The sequence below is a fragment of the Trichoplax adhaerens genome, genomic scaffold, assembly GCF_000150275.1.
Source record: "Trichoplax adhaerens TRIADscaffold_3 genomic scaffold, whole genome shotgun sequence".
Taxonomy (NCBI): domain Eukaryota; kingdom Metazoa; phylum Placozoa; class Uniplacotomia; order Trichoplacea; family Trichoplacidae; genus Trichoplax; species Trichoplax adhaerens.
Genome location: NW_002060945.1, coordinates 1,863,315 through 1,889,869, shown reverse-complemented (window position 1 = coordinate 1,889,869; position 26,555 = coordinate 1,863,315). Strand labels below are relative to the sequence as shown.

General features: G+C 34.6%; 3 protein-coding genes across 3 annotated transcripts; 2 read left to right on the top strand and 1 right to left on the bottom strand.

Moving 5' to 3' along the window:
* Positions 1–3,712: 3,712 nt before the first annotated feature.
* On the top strand, positions 3,713–9,598 carry TRIADDRAFT_54228 (uncharacterized protein; the record flags this gene model as incomplete). Its single annotated transcript, XM_002110830.1, has 20 exons — positions 3,713–3,759; positions 4,730–4,772; positions 4,888–4,985; positions 5,203–5,258; positions 5,438–5,498; positions 5,630–5,681; positions 5,779–5,855; positions 5,958–6,081; positions 6,162–6,239; positions 6,340–6,437; positions 6,507–6,574; positions 6,654–6,709; positions 6,787–6,924; positions 7,011–7,121; positions 7,216–7,382; positions 7,460–8,671; positions 8,779–8,896; positions 8,976–9,098; positions 9,216–9,317; positions 9,413–9,598. The coding sequence occupies 20 exons, from the start codon at positions 3,713–3,715 to the stop codon at positions 9,596–9,598; spliced, it is 3,015 nt and encodes a 1,004-aa protein (XP_002110866.1).
* A 2,845-nt stretch (positions 9,599–12,443) lies between these two features.
* TRIADDRAFT_63244 (expressed hypothetical protein) lies at positions 12,444–14,946 on the top strand (the record flags this gene model as incomplete). The annotated part of the gene is made up of 3 exons (XM_002110829.1): positions 12,444–12,477; positions 14,183–14,340; positions 14,800–14,946. 3 exons carry the CDS (start codon positions 12,444–12,446, stop codon positions 14,944–14,946), a joined length of 339 nt encoding a protein of 112 aa, XP_002110865.1.
* Positions 14,947–17,211: 2,265 nt separating this feature from the next.
* TRIADDRAFT_22294 (uncharacterized protein) lies at positions 17,212–24,665 on the bottom strand (the record flags this gene model as incomplete). Its single annotated transcript, XM_002110301.1, has 24 exons — positions 17,212–17,429; positions 17,573–17,651; positions 17,733–17,814; positions 17,924–18,024; positions 18,132–18,284; positions 18,569–18,649; positions 18,748–18,842; positions 18,925–19,014; positions 19,104–19,155; positions 19,244–19,440; positions 19,553–19,652; positions 19,763–19,813; positions 19,899–19,966; positions 20,101–20,179; positions 20,322–20,442; positions 20,537–20,666; positions 20,761–20,856; positions 21,026–21,113; positions 21,219–21,297; positions 21,454–21,628; positions 21,799–21,912; positions 22,057–22,121; positions 22,331–22,469; positions 24,554–24,665. The coding sequence occupies 24 exons, from the start codon at positions 24,663–24,665 to the stop codon at positions 17,212–17,214; spliced, it is 2,565 nt and encodes an 854-aa protein (XP_002110337.1).
* Positions 24,666–26,555: the final 1,890 nt, after the last annotated feature.

Below are 26,555 nucleotides of genomic sequence, written 5' to 3'. Positions count from 1 at the left end.
TGGCGAGATTAGACAGACAGACAGACACGACGCTGTCCTGCCTGAAGCGGGACAGGACTTGTGCCTCAAGTACTGTAGGGTTGGAAGTCATAGTACTGTGGCCAAAAGGGAAGAAAAATGGATTCATTCATCCATGGCAGACAATAGTACAGTATTCTCTTTCCAGCCATCTTTGCAAGTTCTAAATTCCATGAGCTAAAATTGTTGGTAGTTGACTGACTATAGAGTAGACTGTACAGTAGGTACTAAAGAGTTGCTATCTCAGTAAAATCAGTACCGTAGCATCGTTTGCGTAGGGTAATCCATTGGCCCATTGACTAAAATTGTTGGTATGGCCTGTCAAGGGCAATGGTTCTTCCTGCCTAGCACAGTGCTACAAGCGCATACAGTACTGTACTGTACATTTTGCTGTACTGCAGCGTCAAGGGGTCATGGCATACTGTAGTCTGCTATTGGCGCATTGCTACCACGGAATACAATTTACTGACTGTACAGTACTGTCCAAAGCTGTACTGTACAGTGTGCACTGTAGATAGTTTGAAGTCCAAAGGTACTGTGTGTACAGTACAATACGGTACGGTACAGTGTGCAGTGTACAGTACTGTACACTGTAGAGAAGTTCAAGTCCAACAGTACAGTACAGTACACTGTAGAGAAGTTCATGTCCAACGATAAAGTACTGTACATTGTACAGTACGTACGTACTGTGCACTGTACTGTACTGTAGATCATTTCAAGGCCAAAGGTACAGTACTGTACAGTACGGTGCAGTAGGGTATAGTGTACAGTACAGTGTACAGTACATGGTACCCCTTCTTCCCAGTGCTGTACTGTACCGTACTGTACTGTAGTCATTTGAACACTGTACTGTACTGTACTGTGGACTCCTGGAAGTTGGACTGTAGTGTAGAGTACTACATACTGTAAGCAAACACTGGACTGGACACTGTACACTGTCACGGCCAGTACGGTATCAGCGGTCTGTGCAGCTTGATCGCTTGCGCCGACGCACTCTCTTCCTGCAGAAAGTCAAGCAAGACCTTGCTACTCATACGGGCCAGCGTCAACTAGCGTTCGTAAGTAGAAAGGAAAGAAAAGTCGACCAACTTGCTCAACGCAGTCAAAAAGCAAAGGTCCAACGGCAAGCACCCAATCTCCAACAGCAGTTTGCCCTTCCGTGTCGAGACTGCGCCTGTACAAGCTTTCGTCTACTCTGCGCTTTTCCACTTGACTACCTCCAATTGTACAGGTAAAAATTGCTGTCACTATTTTGCACTATTTCACTTCTTCCTTTCTTGCTAATCCAATCTTGACCATTGGCTTGATTGCATTGAGGATAGATCGAGTACATCTTGCTTGCCACCTATTGATTGGTCATTCATAGTATCATCAGTCGTAGTAGCAGTAGCAGTAGCAGCTACTTTCCATGTGTGTGTGTGTGTGTCTACCATAGTGGTTGGTTGAATTTCAACTGGTGAAAGAATAAGTTGGAGCATTTTGTCAAAGGCAAGGATTTACTTGGAAATTGGCTGCAATTAGCAAAAGTCCATCCTGCTTCGTTGGGACTATCCACGGCAAGCTTGAAATCTTGACGCCTTGATATTACTGGCGACGCTAGCCTGTCAACGTTCAACTCTCTTGACCATTCTTGGAGACAACATAGTATGATTCTGCTCGACTGAGCCCATGGTATTACGCACACACGCATAAATTTGAATCCATCCACAGCAGCTTATTGAATTTTCGAGAAGGCAGCAAGCCATTGCCAACAATCAATAAAATGAAATCAAGGGAGAAAAAACACACTCACAAGACAGCCTCACCAACTCGGTCAGTGGTCACAACATTTAAACTTTGCCATTTTTCATCTAAATTATTTGCTGTCGTTATCATCATCCATCATGTTGTTCTTCTATTGCAATCTTACAAATGGCTTACTAAAAAAAAAAAACACTTGTCTTCTCCTATGCCCAAAGAGTTTCTTTGTGGACATCATGCTTACAAGTCTCGATCCAATCCACTACTAAAGTACATTCTGCCTATGTTTATTATTGATACAAATCTCTCTTGACAAAAATGAAGACTTGTTGACGACCATGTACTTGATCAATCACTTTGATCATTGCCAAGTCAACATCATCATCTTCATTTCAACAGCCGCCTCTTCCTGTACATAGATCATCTATTTTTGACCACTGTTCTCTCAATCGCAATCGCCTTGTCAACATGGTGTTGACCAATGGCTACAGGTTACTTTCTTTCCCATGTATTCTTCAAAATGACCCCTTGTTGTCCGGACTTATCCTAGTCTATCTATCACGATCTTGGCCTAATTTGTCAAGAAAACCAGTCAAGTCCTTTCCACTGACAATCAAAATACTAACTTCAAATTGTTCAACAGTCTAGTTTTCTTGCAAAATCATCACCACACTTTAAAAATATCAATTGAAAACTCAAAAGAAATGACCAAACAAGTATGAAGTATATGATGAATCAATTCAATCATGCACGTACAAATAAAAAAGACTTCAAGCATAGTCAATGATGTTGCTGGTAATAGACAGTAGACAATGTAGGATAGGTAAGCATGGATCGCAAATTTTCCATCCTTTTATGTCCATTAAGCGCTTAACCTATTCTACTAGACATCGTGTTAGCCCCAAGGTAGAGTAAAACCTGTGCCGCTATTCCACTTTGCAAATGCTCCTCGACAAAAGATCGATACCGTCAGTAATATTTTATCGTCAATCATTCTGGATTGCGGCATTCAATCAGCACTCACTCCGATATACGCAGATCAAAAATGCGCTGTGGCAAAAAGCTTCAAACCATTTCAATACTGTAGCTCACCAGAAAGGCGTCCATTCCATGATATTGTCATAAATGAACACATTACTCCGTTACTCCATTACAACATCATCGATCCCGATCGATGAATATTTCTACTAGCTATGACTCTCCCGGTAACAAACATTGATTAACAAGCATCTACACCAACGTGCACTAAACATCCGTAAAAATGCCGCCTAAATCCGTTATGGTTGTCCACTAATTGTTAATAAAATAGAGTAGGAGCTTCCGTCAATTCCATAGCAAAACTATGCAATCGATTCGTGTAAACCTTTCTCTCCCTATACCGTAGTATGTGTTTGTTGGAGATCCATCCACATGGGATGGATTGTATTTTAATTGAGGATAAAGTAAATAACCGTGAACTACTCCTGCTACGTAAAGAGCTCCAACTGGCCAGCCCTTAGCAAAACACCTAACTAATAAATTGATTTTCATGTGCTAAATATCCATTTGGAAGACATGCAAGGTTACTATGCTAGAATCAAACATCTGTAACAAGCTTGATGACTTGTACTATCATTTTTACAATAGTAACCAAATCGTCGACTTTAATAACGCTGCGCCACTGACGTTGACGCTAATACAAACAACATGTAGCGTTTATTTTGAATGCATTAATCAGGAATGCTTATAATACTTGATACTTTTTAAAGATCTGCAATGAAGATGCTATAAAATACGATAGGACATTGCTAGTTTATAGTAGAGTAAAATGACAGCAATTTTAATCACCTACTCATATGCAGTCGATTAATCATCCGAGCAAAATCATCATTTTGGACTGATGGATGCATCTGTTATTGAGTTCAAATGCTCGGCCAAGGTATAAAACACTTGGCTCTTGAATACTAAGTTCATCATGCGCTTCACGCTATCGTATATTAATGTACATTACCCTATTTTGGGGTTAATCTTTCGCTTATTAATAAGCAACATCAAACATTGATGCGCATACATTTACAATATTTTATAAGAAGAAAGCGCAAGAATCTCCTTTCTAGATCGAACCAGAATACATTTGATGGCCATTCTAGCTAAAAACGATGGTTGATACAGTGCGTATGTCCAACACTTTGCTTGTCATTCCTTCCGTCAGTTTGTCAGTTAAACTATGGTTAAACTATTTTAGGATTTTGACTCTATCGGCAAACGATCGCTAGCATTGCTTACTAAATATTTAGGACGTAGAATTAATCCAAATAGTGATAGCGTGTTAATTATACAGTATTAGTGAGAATTATTACAAGAACACATCATACTTTATCCTCTTAAGCGCGCTATTTGCTGAAATAGTCATGTTGGGGAGGATTGATTGAATTAGTGATTAGACTAAAATCGAGTCATTCCTGGAGTTAGGGTTTATATTGATGTCGGGCTTAGCGCTTTTTCTACTGCCATGGAAATGGTGGCTCAACACCTTTATAGTTTTATAAAAATTCTCATAAGTGGATAACGCAGCTTACACAATAAATACTCTAATGGCGTACTTTCTTATTAAAGTCTCTACTCATACAGCTTGTAAAGATGTAGCATATGCCTTGTAGTCAATTTTATTCCATTAAAATATCACATGGATTATTGGTCAATCTTTGTAATTGACCATCCACATATCACAAATACTTCATAATCAATAAGCTACTGATAATTTTCATTGCAAGTTACTATCCAATTAGCACAGCATCAGCATAGCTTTTCAACCGGCAATAATTTTGCTTACGATCGGCTTATCTGATCTATTGATCATATTTTTACTCAATAGCGCTTTTTCTTCTTGGTTAATAATGTTGCATGATGATTTCTATCATTTGATTTTGTTATGATATGATATGCAAGTACACCGTGTAATTATGTACTCTATCAATCTATAACTATGTAGTAATGACGATTCCGGAAATGATAAGGCGACTACTCTGAATAAGGTTAGAGACTACATTAATTCATGCTTTTCATTTATTGTACTTTTATGAGACCGTATTAACCAATGAGCCTATTGAAGTATTTCTTTAATTCATTTGCAATTCATTCCGCTTATAGACGACGGAAGACAATGATGATAAATCGGCAACCAGCAACGCAGACGACCCGCTGTCAGCATTTAACCAGATGGATATCAATACTTACCTGAGTGGAAGGTAAGATACTATGACATGAAATTCTGTTAACGTTTTATTACTGTAATAACGCCCCGTATGAACGTACATTTACGAGTTTAGAAGGACAGCATTATAAGCGACTTTCGACCATCAAAAAGTGTTACCATAGCACAAATTTTAGTTCCATCTGCTTGGTACCGAAAGTTAACTGATTGATTACTTCCAATAATGTCTCTCTCTTTTACGTATATAATAGAAAATCAAAGGATAAACGTATAAAAAATATGACATGCGAATGTACCTACGATGAAGGTTAGTCTCACTTGAAATAATTTTTCTAGAATATTGTTATGATTGTATTAAACGTTCAAATAGAGTCTGATAAACCGGCGTCGCCGTTAGAAGTGTAATTTCGTTATTACATTTATCAAAGTTCGCTTATAATCATTTTTTAATCACGCTGAAATAAGTACCTTATTCGCTTTTGATAGATGATCCAAACTTTATTGGTTGCGGAGAAAACTGCTTGAACCGTATGTTATTTATTGAATGGTATGTTTCCCTAAAAATAGAGTTACTCTTTGAATCTAAATAGATTCTACTTAAAAATCTGCCACCCTATGCAAAAATTTATTGTTGTAATTAGTTAAAACTATCTAAAATGCTGTATATTATGATTACAGCGGCTCTAAATGTTCCTGTGGGAAATTTTGTACCAATCGTAGATTTCAAATGGTTTGTATATCTGAATCATGCAGCAAAATAGAGCATGCTTTATCCCATCGTAGCTGAGGAATAGTAAAAGTTACAGTTATAATAAACTTTCTTTCAGGCCGAGTACCCAAAAGTTGAAGTATTCAAGACAGAGAAGAAGGGATTTGGATTAAGGACTCTTGAAGATTTAGAAGAGTAAGTTCTATGTTTACCACTGTATTCTTGATAACCATTTGGAAATATTAGAAAAACTAGAAAAACATTGACCAAAAAACTTGTTAATAAAATTTGTAATAGCAATCAATTCGTACTGGAATATTGCGGGGAAGTTATCGATCTGAGAGAATTTGAACGAAGAAAACGCGACTACGCAAAGAAGAAAATTAAACATTACTACTTCATGACACTAAGCCCAAATGAGGTATGATCAATAATGCTCTTAATGATAGCTATAGGTCGTCTTTTATAAATCTAAGATTATGTTTTTTTGGCTACCACCAGATTATTGATGCATCACGTAAAGGCACTTTCTCTAGATTTATTAACCATAGTTGTGATCCTAACTGTGTTACGCAGAAGGTATTATACAACATAATCAAAATTTTAATGTTGTTAAACTGTATTATATTGATGATGTACTCCTATAAGAGATTATATAACTAATATACGTTCTATTTAGTGGACGGTAAATGGCATGTTGAGAATTGGCTTCTTTACTTTGCGAAAGATTCCAGCTAATACTGAACTAACATTTGATTATCAGTTCGAACGATACGGGTTAGTTTGAATTTATATGAAAAATTACATTTATTAAAATATGCCCTAACTAAATTGAACTCTACGTAGGAGAGAAGTTCAAGAATGTTATTGCGGCTCTGAAAAATGCCGTGGTTACCTAGGTGCACCAAAGAATGGTGTGTGATTATTATCATCGTGTGCCATAGTCCATAATTAATTATATTAATTTCACGTTTTATTATTATTAATGTATAGATTCGCGCCAGAAAGATGAAGGCTCAGCTGCGGAGTCAGATGGCGATGAATTATCTGTTAGAATTCTAAGATATTGCTACTTTTAACTGCCCTATAGTTCATTTAGTTTAAATCTGATATTTTTTCTCAATAGGAATTCGAAGAAGAAGTTCAATCCTTAACAGAAAATGAAAGAGGCTTAGAAGATGTAGATTCTACGTTGAAACTGTGTCGATTGATGATTCGAGCTGAAACTACGGAGCATCGATTGAGATTGCTTAATGTCCTTCAGGTAGTATCCTCACATTTAACATCATTATATTGTGGGGTGAAATAAATCGGACTTTATAATATACTTACCGATCATTTCTCATCTAGGATAGTGCAAGTTCTGTATATTTAAAGCATTTTGTAAAGTACCATGGTTTATCCTTGCTTTGGAGCTGGATGGTAGACAGCGATGAAAGTGACATAGAGTTACGATCAGAAGTTCGTGATAAAATCTAACGTTAACGTCGATATTTTTGCGTCAAAATTATTAGCTCAACCTTATTAACATTCTCCATGATTTTCAAACATTTAGATTTTGCATACTTTAAAGTTGCTTCCTATTACATCGCGCAATATGCTAGAAGATAGCAAAATAATGCACGTAGTAAAAAAGTGGGCTCAAAGTACGCCTGTGGAAGAAAATATTACCGTTAATGGGATGACTGAGAAAACTGTTGCTTTGGAAGAATTACCTAATCAGTTAGTTTTCGCTTTTACGTATTTATGCGATATTTTAGTAAAACTCTAAAATTAAATTTAACTTAATACCTTACTAGAAACTCGGACCAGAAAACTGTTACTGACGAGAATAACGATATCCAAGAAGATTCAAGTATAAGCCTTGGAAAAGAAAGTGCTTCTCCTAGCTTATGTAGTGCTAGTGAAGACATGCCTTGCCAAGTAAACGATTCTGAAGCCGATACAATCACTGAAGTAAAAATGGACATTGAAGATGATACTGAAAAAATGACCGAAAATATAGCGTCATCGGATGAACATATCGATGCAGCTATCACCAAGGATGATGCTAGTGAAATTACCACGGTAGCAAATGATCTTCTTTCATCTTGGAGCACTTTAAAGGAAGTATATCGCATCCCGAAGAAAGTCACCGTTGAAGAAGTTAGTACTCCAGAAAGCTCGAAAAGTGTCCAACAAAAGATCGAAACTATTATTAGTGGTACAAATTCCGAGAGTGATCCAGTGGAAAAAAATTCTGAACGTAATGGATCTAGTGAAAGAGAAAGTAGGGACAAACGAGATTCTTCCCCACCTAGACATCGCTATTCACACCATAATCACCACCATGAACATTCTTATCGCCGAAGGAGCTACCGTAATTCATCGCCTCGGTCAAGTTCCTATAGACGTGATCATCGTTCTAATAGAGACCGGGACAGACTTCATTCAGAAAAGCGAAAGCGTAGAAGTGGCAGTCGTGATAGTCCAACAAGAAGTTTTGAAGATAAACGAGATCGTAAAGACGATCACGAGAGAAAATCAGGTCATGATAGGAACGAAAGACGTGATGAAAAGCCCAATAAGTATACCCCTTCACCAAAGTCTTCTACGATAAATAACGATTCTGAAATGAAAGAAACTGATAATCAGAATTCGTCGGTTACAGCGTCAAATCACGTAAACCCGCCTACTATTCAGCCGACAACCGTTTACAATCAATATCCTACGACCTATGCAGCACAGTGGCAACAGAATCAAATGATGTACTATCAACAACAACAACAACAACAAATGGCTATATACAATCAGTTGCGTATGTTTCATGCGCAACAACAACCTATTCCGCGTTTACCTGCTGTGAATCAAGTACAAGAGCAACAAAGGCAGGAAATGCCAGCTTCTGATCCGCCACAAGATTCTTCAAATGTCGAGCAGAAGTCATTGAAAGATGTTCCACCTCTGCCACCAGATTGGCGCGCCGCCATCGATCAACAAGGAAGAATATATTATTATAACATACATACCAGGTCAGATATCTTTATAAAAATAATATTCTTGCATTAGTATATGGTGCAAGTTTAACATTTTTCTAATATTTCCTCTAATATCAATTGAACAACCCCGTACTGTGCAGAGTTTCACAATGGCAACAGCCGACCGTTACAGATGTTACAGATAAAATTAAAAAAATTTCGAGTACAAACGATTCCATCACCGCCAGCACCGAAGTAGAAGATCATTCTGTAGTAAAGGTAGGAATATTCGTAAGCTTATGCTATTTACAAAACTTATGTCCAGTAATTATACAACTTAACGTATTTGATTCTTAAGGATGGTATTCAACCGTTATCTCCAAGAGTAAGCACAAAAGAGCTTACATCGAACCCAGAAGTAAAAGTAAACACCAAAGATAGAATAATTGATAAGAAAGTTAAGGAAGAATTTAGACAGAAGGTATTATAAATTCGACTGTAAGGCTATCAATGACAAAGTAGTTTTGGCCCTCAATTTTTCACACTACAACAGTAAGACTATAACGAAAGCGCTTAACGTAATACATCTTTTGTGTAGATTACTCCAACAATCATTGAACATCTTAATCCGTACCGCAAGCCAGACTGTAAGACCGGCCATATTACTTCTAAGGAGGACTTTAAAGCCTTAGCTCGCAAGGTAAATTATTCTAATTATCATAAAGTTCAATAAATTAACTTTATTGCAAGACTTCTAGACCCTGTAAATCATGCAAACAAAACTATCATTTTTAGTTATCGTATGGTGTCCTGGACAAGGAAACTAAACGTTTAAAACCCAGTGAAAGTCTAAGAGTAACTGATTCTGTAAAGCATCGAATAAAAAATTTTATTCGACAATACATGGAAAAGTGTGGTCCTGTTTACGAACCTAGCAAACGAAAAGATGACAATAAAGGTGTCATGCCAGACATGGAATAACTACGCACAGATATGTCATCGATTAGATAATTCAAACATTTTTCAATACTTGATTTCCAGTTCTAAGTTACCTCTGACAATCAAATGCGAAATTTGTATTCGAAGCTTAAACTCATCTTGCCTTTAGCTATTTATATTTGACTGGAGGCAATACTCGTAGAAGTTGATCGTTGATATTTTTGTATTAGGATTTGTATTATAATTGTGATCAACTCTTCTGTGAATTGTATAGCTTTTTATATAGAAAGCTTGCCTCCTTAAAGGGATATTAACTCCTTCAGCTTAGTGGCAAATCTTCATGGATTGATAGTGCTTTAACTATTGGAGTGCATTGATCAACCAATCCGTCAATTATGAGCGATTTTTTGCGCATTACTAAGCTCTTGTATATCTATTAACGTGTAGATACTGCATTAAGAAAATGTTTGAAGTATTGTATATTGCTAACTTGTCCCAGTGAATCCGAATACATTGGATAGCACAAGATATTTTTACACTTCGATGAACCTTTTTATATAGCCGTTAACACTTCGTATAAATCTTTAGTTGACATTCCGATCTTTCTACTTGCTGCATTTTGTTGGTAGTGCAATGGTTAGTAACCTTAGTTACTTCATTCTGTTGAGCGTAACGAACTATCCGTGTTACTAGATCCATTCTGCTTTGAAAGGATATAGTTTGTGAGCCTGCTGCACATTAGCTGCCGCCAACTATGTAAATGTTGTTAAAAGAAATTGCTGTTCATTATGCTCCAATGTGTTTGGAGAACTTATATAACACATGTGAAAACATTTAGAAATTCTGTTACATTTTTAATTTCAGCGCTGTGACAAGATTCGATTGCACGTACTTACTATATTTGTGTGTGCAAAGATTAGAGCGTACGTTAGATTACTAAATTTGAAAAGATTAATAAAATTTTGCTATCTTCGTATCAGTTTATTCCACTCCTAGTCGTACTTGTAGAAGATATCAGCATTCACATTCGGTTACGGTACGCCTCAATTACAAGTTCAATTTTAATGATAGTCCAATTTCGAGGGGATACCTTAGGTTGTAAAATATTATTGCATGCAATAGCAAGAGTAATCCGTCCAGAATAATACTTGTAAATTGCTAGCGATTCGTTCTATCTATTTAAACAAGCGCTGAGGCAACATACAAATGCATTATTACGTGCATTACTGAGCAATAACCGTTTGCAAAAACTATCTATTGCGATATAATAATACCATGTCATGTTAATAGTGGCTATCAATGTCATGAGTGATTGATTGATTATTTGCGGTTCATTCTCTGTGATATTGATCCAATCGTTGGAGAGTAACCCTACAAATTGATATCACCATCGATGATGTGACCAATCATGACCAACAATTTCCTACTGCTAGCCTACAAGGACTATGGACGAAATTATAAAATTGATTTTGTAACTTTAACAACAGCATCATTGTCGTCACTATGATTCTTGCTGAATCATCCAGTCGCCCTTATTCGCTTACTGTACAGTACAGTACAGGACAGTATTAACTGTAAATAATTAATTAATTATCGTTACCGAATAGACGTTGGTAAAATACACAGTACATACAATGTACTCTAATCATGCTGTGTGTCGTACTGAGCGTGCTCACAAATCGGAAAATCCCATATTATTCAATTTCGGTAAATTACGATGGTATATCATTTAATAACGCAAAATATAGTGGCATATCGTTAGTTTTCTCTTGAAGAAACTTTGAAACAAGCAACATACAAGACCCAATTACGCGTTTGATGCAGTATCCAGTCCCTATTCTATAATAATAATCAATTCATTCATAATTATACTCGATCGGCCTTCGGCCGACATTGTTTCTTCAACTTCAACGTTAGTCATCCTGTAGTTGATTCTATTTTGGAAGGCACTGGTTGGGAGTTGTTTTCATAAGTGAACAACTTCCACTGTGTAAATTTATACTAGTCGGCTGTATTGTAGCGTACAATGTATGTACAGCAGTGTAGATAATAATGGTATATTGTATATACTGTAATTATAATCAAATAAAATAATAATAGGTATACAGTACACTGTACAGTGTACAGTAAAAAATTGGTAGAAATTTTGAACGGGCCAAATAGTTGGTCAAATGCAGGACAACACTGGTGTTCACGATTGCCTATTTGTTTTGGTCTTTGATTGATGTTCAAAATTGAATTTTTACCATCAAGTTAGTAAGTTACCAAGGTTCAGTACAGTATCAAGAGCACAACATTACATACAGTACTGTACAGTACAGTGTACAGTACTCTACAGTACGTTCATTCGTGTACGTACTGTACTGTACTGTACTGTACCAGGCCGTAAGTACTGTACAGTAATCCCATACTGTACTGTACCGTACAGTGTACAGTACAATAGAATACTGTACTGTACAGTACAGTACATTGTACATTGTAATCCCATGTACTGTACTGCACACATTGTACAGTACAGTACAGTACTGTACGCGTCAAAATTGTTATTCGTACCGGTACCCGTACCGGACAGCATACGGTACTGTACAGTAAAAAAAAAAGAAAGATACAGTAAGTACAGTGTACAGTATATCATGATCTCAGGACTGCACTAATAGTACCATGATGTAGTACTGTACTGTACTGTACTCTCCCGGACCGGACCATGACGTTATTTTCCCGCTGCACTGGTGCAATCGACTCATTTTACGGAGGTACGTATCGTTATCGTCATCCGTCTTCATCGTTTCCAAGCTAGCTTGCAACTGTGTGTGCTTACGCCAAACTATCGTCGACCATCGGCAACGAATTAAATCTTCTCTCAAGCGTTAACCGACTTTCCTAGCTTATGACAGAATCCATTCAAAATTTAAAAACTTTTGGTAAGCATTTTATCCTTTAAGTTGGCCGCTAGCGTAGCATCTTGGACTTCAATTTATATCGTGATTCGTGAAGATTGTACGGCTACTAGTTTACACAGTAGTAAGACAGTATCAGTGGATTTCTGCATTTTTTTTTGTCGCTTGACTACCGTGCCGCAATATCATGATCCAATTCAATCGTTGAAATTCCGGGTAGAGTGATGTATTTTTAGCTGTAGTAGCATGGCAGTATAGTATAGCTTAAGAAAAGAATGATTGTAATATTACTTGGGCGCTATGGACCAAGTGGTTAAGATCTGATAAATGGAACGAATCAATCGGCGCTAATTCACATTGATTGCTTTTGAACAGTAAATAACGAAATATTCTGTCCACAAGTCAGCTTTCACTTTTCAATGTCTTCAACAGCAATCCATGCAACCCAATAATAACATGATCAAGATGGAATGGATTCACTCTTAATCGGAAAAAAGTCTATTTAAATCTACGTCCAATTTTCTCACGATAGTCCACAATTTCTCCTAAGTAGATCGTCACCATTTCGGACATGTTTGTTATGGCGATCTATTATACAGTCCATTGTAATTTTACCCCTGTACTATATGTACTACGCAATAAAATACAATAGTGCTGTTACTACGGTATAGGCAACCACTCGATACAGGCATTACAGTTACTAGCATATACCACTGCCCCATGATAATTCGACTATAATCTTGGACAGTACAACGCCATCATTGACCCTGCATTGTTCCCGTGTTGTACTAACGGAAAGTAGTTCAAGACAGCTTGAAAAAGTTGCAAAGAAGAACTTTCAAACACACATCTGACCCGATAACTAAAAAAAGCAGTAGCTTAATAAACATGGATTAAGCAACCATTAAATAAATTAAATGAAAGCGGATTTCCTCACACTCACTACCGTCGTAAAATTGACTGACCGCCTTCGAAACCATTTAATTCATAACCGTGCCGTGCCGTGCCGGTCCAGTACCACTTTTTGTGATCATGATGAATAGACTAGCGGCTATTTTTAGGACATGTTAAAAGAACTCATCACGACCGAAAGTATTGACGCTTAGTACAGCATAGTAAATAACTCGTTTTCAATCGCTCTGTAAACACAAATCGTCGTAAGTGCAATAACTTGGAAAGTATTGGTACAGTACACTGAAAGGATGACTATGATGGCATAGGAAAGGAATGCTGAAAATGGCTTGCTATAGTAGATGTGTGGATTAGAACGATCACATCGACTGACCCTTAAAGTCTAGTACAGTATAGCTAACTGGAGTCGGTATGGGATGCGACCTTTTTCAATGCTGACTATCAACGTACATACGAGATTCCTTGAGCATCTTATAGGGAATTCCGTGTGAACATGTAGAAAACGTTTTTCCTTATAACAACTGGCAATAGATTTGCGTGCACATCTCCCCTCTAGCGTCTAGGATGTTGATTGTCAAGCAACCAATACTTTAGTGTATGTCGATGGACTGTATCAACTCCGATTGATCTTTCAAACTAAGGGATTCACAGGTTACATCTTAAATTTTCGGCCTAATTTCGCCCATCCATACAACAGTGATTGCAGCGATCCAGCCTTTCACATATTTATTAACTGTACAACCTTTCTTAAACCTTACAAGCATCATATGTATGCTCTTTTTGAAGGTTTCCATTTTTTCCTATGATCCATTTGTAGATCCGTTTGCGGATGCTCTCAAAGGAGAGGACGAAGGCCACCAGGAAGGAGTCATTCATATAAGAATTCAGCAACGTAACGGTCGGAAAACTTTGACCACGGTGCAAGGAATTTCGAATAATTTCGATTTGAAAAGGATTGCGCGTGTATGCAAGAAGGTAATTTGTTACAAGAATAATAACCCAAACTTTCCATCTTTTTTTCACATGTATTTATTGATGCTGCTCTAGTAAACAGATCTATGGACTAATGATGACATCGTTTTACCCTACAATTATTACTTTAGAATATTTGTTCTTTGCTTGTAATTCTTAATTACACCTTATTAACATAACTTAATACTAAATACCTTTGCGGTGCTGGATACAACTTGGGCAAATTAATAAAACAAGTTTGTAAATATCTTGTTACCCTAACGAGTCTTTTATTAATCTTGCTATTTCCTAACATTAAATCATTATTTGCAAACTTGACTGACGTTATTGCCCACGATTCCTACAATTTATTACCCTTCGTTTGAAAGAGAAAATTCGTATTTACCATAATATTGACAATGCGAATTATATTGAGTACTACTAAAATTATACCTAAACTTGCCTTATACTACATTATCATAGGAATTTGCTTGCAATGGCACTGTTGTTGAGCATCCGGAGTATGGCTTAGTGTTGCAGTTTCAGGGAGACCAGAGAAACAAGATTCGAAGCTTCTTGAAAAAACACCAGATTGCATCCGAGGATCAGGTTAAAGTTCATGGTTTCTAAATTACCACCTCCTCAACGAGTGAATGGGCTTTATGAAGTAATCGCTAATCATAATTCAGGAAATTGAAGTTACTTCCACATAAAGTGAACACTATCGTGCCCAACGAACCGTTTAGAAAAATTATCCAGTGAACTTTAAATATTGCAGACTGTCTTTCCTATGTACTTCGTGCCGGATAATTTGTAACTTTATTACACTTTAAGAATTATAACCATAGCTGTTTGGACGTGTTTATGTAGTGTGTAGCTTATAACTTTAGTATCTTTCAATTGTATACTTCGAAACTAATATTTGGTAATAGTAGGTACAAATAATTATTGTCCTGTGCCAATTATCTTATCTGCGATTCGATAAATTTGCTAATTAGCAAGTGTTAGCCTTTAACCTCCATTGCTAGTAATTAAGTGATGAAGCTGACAATAAATTGTTATGGCGGCCTTAACCTCTTTGGTTGTTAATTGCTGCTCAGAGAGTTTATTTGATCCTCCCCGTAAGCATGACTTCTAAACTAGCCCATACAAACTCCTTTGGTTTTAATAGATTTGTAGTTAGAGCCAACTCATCATGCACGACAGCTCGTAAACGCAGCTCCGATAGCAGATTAATTAATGTGTATCAATAAATTACGCTGGAGGCGCTGACATAACGTCTTTTGCACGTCATAAAAGTAACGGCATCCATTAACATGTGCTTATTTAGTTCCGTTACAGCAGAGCTGCAGTTGTAATACTATATTTAGAATTTATGAATTTTGTCCACATGAAATAATTGGTATAGCCTTACAAGCTAAATACTTTATTCTACATAATATCAGCTAGCAATTACATATATCACGTTAAGCAGAATTTTAATTTTTGTTTAAAATTAATAAACTGGAAAATTTTTAATATAGGAACAAAATCGTGATCCTTTATGAAAAACACAGGAATTGAGTCCAATTAGATTGCTATCTTATTACGTATTTCAGTTGATTAAAAACGAACAATTACAAAAAGTAGTCAAGAAAGTCTCTCCTACTTTATCATAAGATTTAAACTCCTTATCGAAAATGCATATACATTACATCTTACAGAAAGATCATATAAACAGGACTTCACATAGTAATAATGTACTTTTTACTGTTGTTAAGGCAAATGAGTCATTAATATAATCCGACAACATCATAAAGCTATCAAAGGTGTTGATAAGATTGATTAATTATTACTGTGAATTTAGATAATTTAGGTATATTTACACATCTAATAGATATTAGTGGCATCACGGGTTCTAAGTATAACGTTGTTACTTGAGCAAGATCGGATCAGTTTTTTTGGATAACATTATCAATACTGAGCTGTATTCATAGCCAGAGCATTAATACTATTTTTAATAATTAAAGTAGTAGTGATACCTTATTAAAGGCCTACTGTTAGATAGTACCATAGTAGTAAAAATTACTATTTGAAATATTGATGTAGTTAAGTCATGAAGGACTTTATAATTCGTGGTAGAATATTGGACTGTAAAGGTTTTGCACTACAGATTAAATTAAGTCAATCAACATGATAGTCATAAAATATGTTACAATATCAAGAACAACAGCTTTAAATTGAAATTGAAACACTTTTTAAAAGATCGTCATTGTTTAAATGAAATATTCCGTAAGGAACTCAGCCATTTTGTGTGGTAAGGAAAAGTGCTGTCCAATAGATTTAACAACTTTCAAGAACAACGTCAACAAGTACTGCGCTACAAAAGTTCTCATTTTAACATAGGCTGGAAAGGAAACTTTTGGATGAAGCCAATTTTTATACAAAAATGTTCATCAACTACGAAATAAATTTATGGGATAAATGAGAGCAAAAAATATACAGGATTAAACGGGTTGGGTAAAGGCTTAATTTAACTTTCACTTCCTTGTATTGCACTAGCAAGTCGTGGATCCAGATCTAGATTTCGTATGCCATTGCTCGTACTCAAAGGAGGTAATACACTATCTCGATGTTCTGATTCATACATAGGTGGAAGGCTCTTACCACTAACAGTGGAACTTGTAGAAAGGTCATGACTACCATTGGTTTCAGCTGGAGCTGATGGTAAATCTATCCAATTAAATTGACAATGATTAAGATTTAGACAAGAAATCAATCAGCCGCAGTCGTTCAAGACAATTTATTTTACAAAATTAGTAAAGAAGTTGCTCATCAAGAAAAACTTTTACTATGTGTAGAAAACTCTTCAAGTACGCACGAATAGAAATTTGTTCTATCATCCTTTTAATCTTATCAGGCTAGAATAATACCTGCTTTAAATGTTTCTTTCGATGGGTAATCATCAAGTATTTGTTTAGGATCAGATACAACAACCTCCGGTAGTCCATTTGTTGTAACATCGTTACTTTCGAATGCTAATTTGCCCCCTTTAGTCAGCCGATCACACATCATAGCTATATGTTTCTTTAGTTTTTGAGTATCAGAAGGGATCTTAAGAGGAGGCAAGTTGACTACACAGTAATAAAAGCGAGAGATTATTCATTAAAGTATGCGATTGTAATATAAATAACGATAGCTCCAGATCTAATAAGTGCAAAATAATAATTGAATATGGTCTTCAGTGAATTAGGAAAAATCGAATAAAATTTATCACCTGCTTGATCTTTCGCTGACTTAGCTAAGCACGTCCGTAGTAAATGAGTAATTGCAGCATCAGTTAATTCTTCCCAACCCTAGAGAAGTAGTAGTAATGGTTATAGATGGCCAATTTTCTGTCAAGTAACTACTAACAAGATTAAAATGCAGTTAATTACCTGATCTCGTAAGTCAATTACTATCGGTGATAACGTGGCTTCAAGTATACGAAATTCACTGTCATTCAGGTTCATATTTAGCCTTGCAAATAAAAGATTATTTTTAGTAAAATAGGAATATTAATTGACATCTGGAAAAGGTATAGATCGCCATTGAGTTGGTAATGAATAACTGAACAAGGTTGCAATACCTTAATAATAGTAGGAGAAGACTAGTACCGCAGGACAAAGCATTAGCTGCTCTAGATAATGCTTCCTCAGTCTTTTTAATTTTATCGGCTAATTCCATAATCTATAATGGCATCAATCAGAAAGATTTATTTTCTATGCCGGGAAATACTGAATACATTTTTTTACAATCATTCGTCTATCAGAGCTTTATCAAGATCTTTAACATACCGTAGCATGTGTACTATCCAAAATTACATCCAGGTTCAATAACGGAGATGGAGTTTTATCCTTAAAACGAGTTAAAAGTCGCCTTTGAATGGCTCTGTACTGCTCTGCTTCTTGCTGAACTTTTTCATGCAATTCTTCTTGTTCTAAACGAATCTGTAATTGGAACAAATGCGCACCAAAGTATAGTTACCCTGTGATCAAGATTAAGCTATGAAGTTCCTATAATATATTGTTGTTGGTCACAATGACTAAAGTTTAGGTTAAGATTTCAGCATATACGTAATATCTTAACATCATTACTTTTCTCTATTTCGATTTAATAATGAAATGTGAAGAGGATAACTCTAGTATATTAATCAGTTTATTTAATCAAGCAAAACTGAAATAGAATAAAGTATACAGAGTATCATACAGTATAATTTACACTTGCGGCTTACATTAAAATGCGCATCAATCAACTCAAAAAATTCATGCAGTGGTAAAGAACCCGTGAAAGAAACCTTGAACTTGTCAGGATTCTAAATGATAGAAAGTAGAGAATATGATAGTCATTATTAACCTAATCGCAAGATATAACTACTGTCGACATTATTAGTTATTTACATCCATTACTCACTTTATCGTTGGCAAAATTGGCTTTCATACGTTCAACAAACTGCCTTGTAACTAATGCTAACGCTTCGAAATTATCAGACTGCAATCGATAACGCTCTGAAAGCATAAAATCATAGGATAGTTAGTGATAGTAACTCTCTCGATATTGAAGGTTATTCTTCTGTTCTAATGTACTCACGCGAAGTTTTGGAAGCTAATAGAGTAACTTTTGGTCCATTATAATATTGAAAGCCGATGGCATTGCCAGGACCTTTAGATTCTCCATATTCTAGGAATTCAAACGTGTAAATTAGTTTATCCTATACGAAATAAGTTACATTCCAAATTGTCACGATAGGATTAAAAATCGAAGCTTACCGGGAAATATATCATACAAATTAACGGGGTTTCTGTTTGTGTCAATAGTAATCTGATAGAGATTATGTAGAGCGATCAGTTATAGACTGTTATAAATCAATTATCAAAATGGATAAAAAGTCGATATTACTGTTTATTACCTTATGAGTAGCTACTTTAACTGGTTGGCAAGGCTTGCAGTACATCTTCATGGGTAAATTAACTTGTTGCTGGACAGTTTTGGGTGCTCCTTGACTGGTAACGTAACTGCCTGATATCCACGTAGTTAAATTTATAGGTAACATACTATCGCTATTATCCACGTAATAGGTGATTCCCATTGGCCTGGTATAACTTTCTGGATCTTTTTCCGATTAGAAATCATGCATTAAATATTTTTCAACTAAATCTGGAAGCAATTTTAGTTACAATTTTCACGAATTTCCAATCAACTCTATATTGCTAGTTACCTAAACTGATCTTTCTAGTATGTTGATTCACTGTTAAAGGTTTCTCTGTATGAGCGGTGACAACAACATTATTAAATGTTGATGATGATTTAAAAGAAACCTAAAGGAAACCAATTGAAAAAGCTTTCATAAATTACCAGTGGCTTCCTTAAATAACTCTAAAACTAATTAACGGTAAAAAATTTCAATTCTTAGAGAAATTCCTATTACCTTAATCGTTAAAGATGGAACGTCTTCATCTTTCTTATTTCCATCGATAATCTACATATTAAATAAAGAATCATTAAGCAATTTTCTACTTGAATTCGTATACTTAAATCAGCTAAAATTATAGTCTAAAATTTACCGAAGTTTGATCCAATTGAGGTGGAATGTGTACTTGCATTGTAATACTTTCTTCATTTTGGAATAAATCTAGTATAACAACAATATGCAATATTAAAACCGACTACAAATAAAATCGTTTAAGCCTTAAAATTGTGACTAATTCTCGTTCTCGATACGAATTACGCTTATACTTCTCGATAATCATTGAAATATAGAATCACTTTTCAAAACAAACTTACTGGAGCTAACAGATGATTCCTTGATTAACTTTTGTAATTCCTTCATTTCTTTATCCAATTCCTTAGAGTAAACAAGAAAGTCATCAATTGAATGGTGATCTATTACTTTAAGGTCTGTGCTTTGCACATTTTGTATTTCTAATGTATCGCCTGCAATGGTAGCCAATTTTGATCTATGTACGTAATTAGAATATATATTAAACCTCGTAATTAATTTCTCTTGACTCTGTTGGAGGTGCTATAAACATGGAAGGATCTGTTCCAAGATAGGAAGCCTGAATTCTTCCGTTTTGATCCAATGAGATAATGAGTCCTTTTAAATCTCTGCATAGAAATAACGCACTCAGGCATCATTATATGATTAAAAATCTCTAGCAAACGGCAAAAAATATCCATGTTTAAGAGTATAAAGACTAACTTGAGCTCTGCAGCGCGTAAAGCAACCGGCATAGAGGGCATTTGGGCAGCCCAACATAACGTAATATCCTTATATACAAGTAATGTATCGGTATGAGTAGCGATCATGTAAAGAATCCCACCATCAGGCGCTAAATGAAATTAAGTGAGTAAAGTAGTTGGAGATTAATAATAACGCTAAAATTTAATAGAAAGCATTGTCTCATAATTGTAAAGATGTCTTACTACTGCCATAAGGGTAAAATGTGCTAGGATCATATTCTAGTTTCTTCATAAAACGAACGTTTCCATTTTCTCTCAAGCAGAATATCGATCGTTCACCTATAGGAAATAAATTTTATTGTATCTATCATATACTAAAAGAAATAAACACGAATGAGACAGTATGTTAGCTAAGTAGTAAATTATTGTAAAAATAACTGATGAATTGATGTAAGCACTGAATGGATGTGGGCTGCCGAAATAACCTTTTGAAATTATGAAGTTATACCTAAGACGAAGATAGACGATGGAGCATTCTGGAAACTGACCATATAGATTTCTTTGGCACATTCTCCAATATTGACGGACCAATCAGACTATGGTTAACATCCATCATAGAGAAATAAAACAGAGAAAAGACTTGTTAATTATGCTAAATTAAAGTTCATGCCATAATTACTACTTAATTCTTATACTCTTACCGTTAATCTTTTTCCAGATACTTTATCGCTGAGTTTAGTCGATTCTCTACCTTCGGATGCTTGTGCTAAAGATTGATATCTAAAAGAAAAGTGTACATAGTACATCAATCTCAAGGTCTTCATCTAAAACCACATAATTATAGCTAATATATCCATAAGATGTATAACGATATCAATATAGAAATATTGTAGAGCCAAAATGATAATTTGCATCTTTTAGGCTAAATCGACGTACTTGTAACATTCAACTGATCTCGAAGTGGAACATGTCACAAATGAATCAGATTTTGGTATATATTTCAACGGGCCTGGAAGCAAGAATCCTGGTAGGAAACGGCCGAATGCAAATGATTCTTGTTCAAAAAATGACACCATTCCATCCATCGACTGAACGCAAAAGAAATCTTTTCCTATCAAATATAAATCCAGTTAATAAACGTGCCTTTCCTCATAGGAGAAGGGAGATATTCAGCAGTTAAGATCAATGTTAGAACTACACTATCTTAAGTAATCTCGAAGAAACAAAAAGTCAAAGGTGATTAAAATTTTACGATTTCAATCTAAATTGATCCTACTCTACCTTTTACGCCTCCAAAGGAACCAACAACAAAGTTACATGATGTTCTCTCTAGTAAATGTTCATAAGCTAATTTGACGGCATACTGACTACCATGTTCAACTGAGCCAGTAATAGCTGTTGAAAGATGAATAAGTAATATTACCATGTTATTGAGAACAACTCAATACCTTTGATCATTTTCAGTATAAGATAGTAGAATACGAGTATATTATAAGGAAATATGATAGAGAAAGAATCGAAATACATCCAGCTACTTACCGGTTATGGAATAAATAGATAGCTTTCTAGGATGAAGAATAGCTAAATATAGGGCATCTGACTCACTAAAGGAATAATTTAATAAAATTACTCTCCCAAGTTTACTTAATACCACAATAATTTCGTATTCTACATATATCAACTATATTCAAGACATAGCTAACGTTTAAATCATACGGTATATCCGATTTAAAAAACTGTCGATATTAACACAAATCTAGATCGAATAAAAGAAATAAATAATGCTCAATTTAATTTATAAACCATTACTTACGAGACGAATTTACCAGCCTCTAACTGTAGTATTGGTTGTTGCAATTGATATTCTAACATTAAATCTTCCGGATGATATTTCGGCGGCTGGGGTGAGTAGATTCTTAAAATTCCAAAGTAACTTCCGACAATAACTTTATCTACAATTTCCAACAGAAATTAATATTATGCTTTGAGATTTTATTTCGGAAAAATCTAATTATTTTGGAGACTCTTAATTGGCTTTATTCATTGAGAACGGTAATAAGTTAACTGAATATAAATCTACTGCATATTGTCGCATCATGTTTGATTCTCCTGTATCTAACATTTCTATTATCGAATTAGATCAAATTCTAATTATTTATCGCTATCGAATCACGAAGTGAATAAAAATGCCTGATTTACTTTCAACGTTGATAAATAATACTAACATTACTAACAATACTATTATGCATTATACGGATATTTTCATTATTTCGATTGGTTATGCATTGGTCTAAAGGTCGCCTATCTAAATCTTAAAGTTTCATATTTGACTACGTTGATGATACTTTACACCAAGGGAAAAAACGAAATTCATTTTAAGCATTCATGACTCTTTGGAGATTAGATTAATTACTTCCATCCATGCTTTAACTTACCGATGTTAGATGACCGTAAAAATATCAACAAGATTAAAGGTTGAATTTAACTATCTACATATCATAATAATATATGTTTAATGTCAATTCCTCTAGAATAGAGATGGACATGATCAGTGTAAAGTATCTCTAAAGTCATTCTTAATCTTAAAACTGTTAAAATCTAAATAAATTTATTACTATTTTTCTTTTAAATTTGTTTCTGGTTCTCTGTCTGGACAGGAGTCAATTTAGCCATTTTGTTATTTAGCCAAAATTAATACTTTTTAATCTATTCAATTAATATTGTTGCTGTTGTTTTTTTAGTGAAGTTCCTGGTTAATAGAACATCTATAATAACATAATCAACAAGATATGAACTAGCTGAATAACTAGTGTACTATATTTACGATGAGAATGTCAAAAAGTAAAATAAATAAAATAGTGGTATGTGTGACATAAATTTGTGTTCCACGAATTGCAGAATCAGTTATACAATATTCTTAGTTGATGATGCGAATATAGAGAGAAAAAAGATCTCTATTTTGTGTCGATAAACGGGTTATGAGATTGTACTTGTCAATGCTGTACACAGTTCGTTAGTTCGAATTATCAATCCAGATGATAATGTTTCTTCAATATCGTAAGGACATTTGAAGTGAAAAAAGTAAATCGTACATAACAATGTAATCTGTAGAATCGAGGATGTAATAGACATATGAATAGTTCAATATAATAAATATATGATACTATAGGCATTCTATGGTATTGTGTATAACTAGTAACATATTTCAAGATATGATGGTGGCTAATTCATAACAACAGTACGTAGAATTGCGAGACCCAACTCCGACCCGTTTTGGAAATACTTTCAATTTTCTTTCTTATATTTTATAAATTCTCCATGAGATTTATTTGATCGCTAGCGTCATTTACTTGTCCGATTTTAATGGCTTTCGTCTTACTACAGAATTAAATTCATCTTCATGCTAAATTTTTACTAGATATCATAGAAGGTATCTTTCTCTGAACGTATTTAGACTGCAAAAGTTTCTTATTTATATCGCGACATACCTATTTTATCGTGTACGGTATGTTTTTATCGAGTAAAAGCAATGTCAAAGGATGAAACTTGTCTTCGCTAAAGCTTATCCTTAATTAATATCTATTAATGTGTCGATTTTATCGTTGATTTGCCTCTGACGTCCTTATAGCTCATCAATTAAAATTTACAAATTGGTATGTATTTTGTATGATAAATTACACTGCATAGTAAAGTATACATTACGTTATACCATATCTAATGGGGCAATGAACAAAATTCACTAACTGTCAGAAATAGATCGTACTATCAGTAAAGAAAAGTCTCTTTAACATTGCATAAAATAAATTACAAATGGTGTTATCATGGATAGTTGTTGTTATTTTAGCTAGTAAATTATGCTTTATCCATCAAGGCGTAATCAATTTGATAAACTGTATAGTAGTATAATTACTACAAGTCTATAAGTTTACTCTGTGAGTGACTGAATTATACGCGTGTTACAATTGAACGTTTGATGTCACTTTTATAGGAATAATTCTGTGTTTAAAATAGAAAGAATATCCATCAAAGTTCTTACCGACATTATCGGGACTATTATCAATATTGGCAACGCATAGGCAACCGGTATCATATTCTTCGTTATCACCAGCGGTCGTCGACCACCAATCTCGCGCCTTGAAAAGAGACATGTTGTATTCTACGGTAAGAACGTAAAGTAAGATGGTTTTCCTTTCTACAGTTAATGATCTTATAGCAAGTAAGTTCTAGTGGCGAGAAACAGTATTACGATTTGAAGTCCTACCGCCAGCTTTGTTAAGCCGTTCCGTTCCCATAGTGACGCACGTATGAACCCTTACATATATTTGAATTTCAAAACATTCCATCTCTAGACATTAATCTTAATACTTTCTATACGATCGTAGTACCTGCATGCGTAGCATTAGTCTAGGTATTAAATCGTATGATCTCACAATAAGAAAGTAATCAGTTCTATACGATTGCTTATACGCGTAGTTATACTTGAACACGATTTAGCAGCACACCGCAGGAGTTATCGTAATGAATAAAATATACAATTTATATTGTATATCCGTATGACATTTGCTGTAATAGGATTTCAAATTAGTAGACTAAGAAGTAGTCGTCACTGGCGGCTGCAATAATACAAAGTTAATCTATATGTTCAAACATTTATAGCATCATTTCCAGAAACTAAAGATATGGTTTAACATTTATAAATAGTTCTGAACTCTATTTTTAGAGACATAGCTTACAGGGTAACAATTATGATTATCATATAATTTAAATGGTTATAGTAGTAGTATTGTAGATTTATTTCTTTATGAAGAGTTGGATTATTTCGCCTAAATATCTCGAACTCGGCTAACAAAGATCTTTCTAATAACTTAACATGGAGAGTAGCAAAGTGGCTACCATGTAGCATGGAACATAATTTTTTGGTTATTGCTCTATAACTTTAACCTTAAACCAACAGAGTATATAAGAATCGTCAGTAGATTACTACTTACTTCTATGTCATGTTAGAATTTACTACCCCTTACTTTAATAATTACGCTAGCTGAAGTTAATTGATGATAGTAATTGTATGAAAGCTGGAATAAGCTCATAATACTTTGCAGTGTATTAGTTGATTACAATTATAATTACGTGATTGCACCAATCCAAAATGGACTCATTCACATTAATATGATTTATGATTAAGTCTGGAAGTGATTAGCCACGATTTCAAGTGGTAATTAAATACATTATTTTATAAACTACTAGTATTGTTTAAATCTCAAAATCTAAAACTGTATCAGTATTCATCAAAGTAGTCAATAATTTACATGATACAAATCAGTTCTTCATCCTGCTAGCTTCAGCACAATACGTAGTTACTATTCTGTTTACTGGTACTATAGTATATATAGTTAAGAGTTGGCTATCCCTGATTGCGCCGTTATCTGAACTAAATCTGATTGCCATATATTATTGTAAAAATTAATTTAATTTGAGCGTTAGCAGTTAATGAAGATCATTTATAATTATAAATTCGGGAATTTATTCGTCGATATTCGCTTTATTACACAATATTCTAGCTGAAAATATTAATCAAATTACAATAACACGCGTAAAGCGATTCCAATAGAACGATCAAAACGATCGATTTTAATAAGATTGTAGATTGCTTAGTATGATTCGAAGAAGAAAAGATGATATCATTCTAATACAAGGAATATTGTATATAATAGGTTTGGAGCTAATTTAATTGAAACTGTACAAATTCTTAATATATCGTAAGGACAGAATAAAGCTTTGACAGAGTTTATGAATATGATTACTAATTATGAGGTCAGCATTAAATGTGTAGCGCCTTGACAGTAATGACGATTTGTTTCTTATTATTATGATATATTTAGTGATGGAACAATTTTCTAGTTAATTGTTAGTACAAAAATTTAAGGAGCAATAAAACAAAGAAATTCTACATTAAATTTCACATTCTACTTTCATTACGGCGATCAGATACATCAATATCGATATATATGCTAAAGTAATATTTATTAAAAGGTAAAATT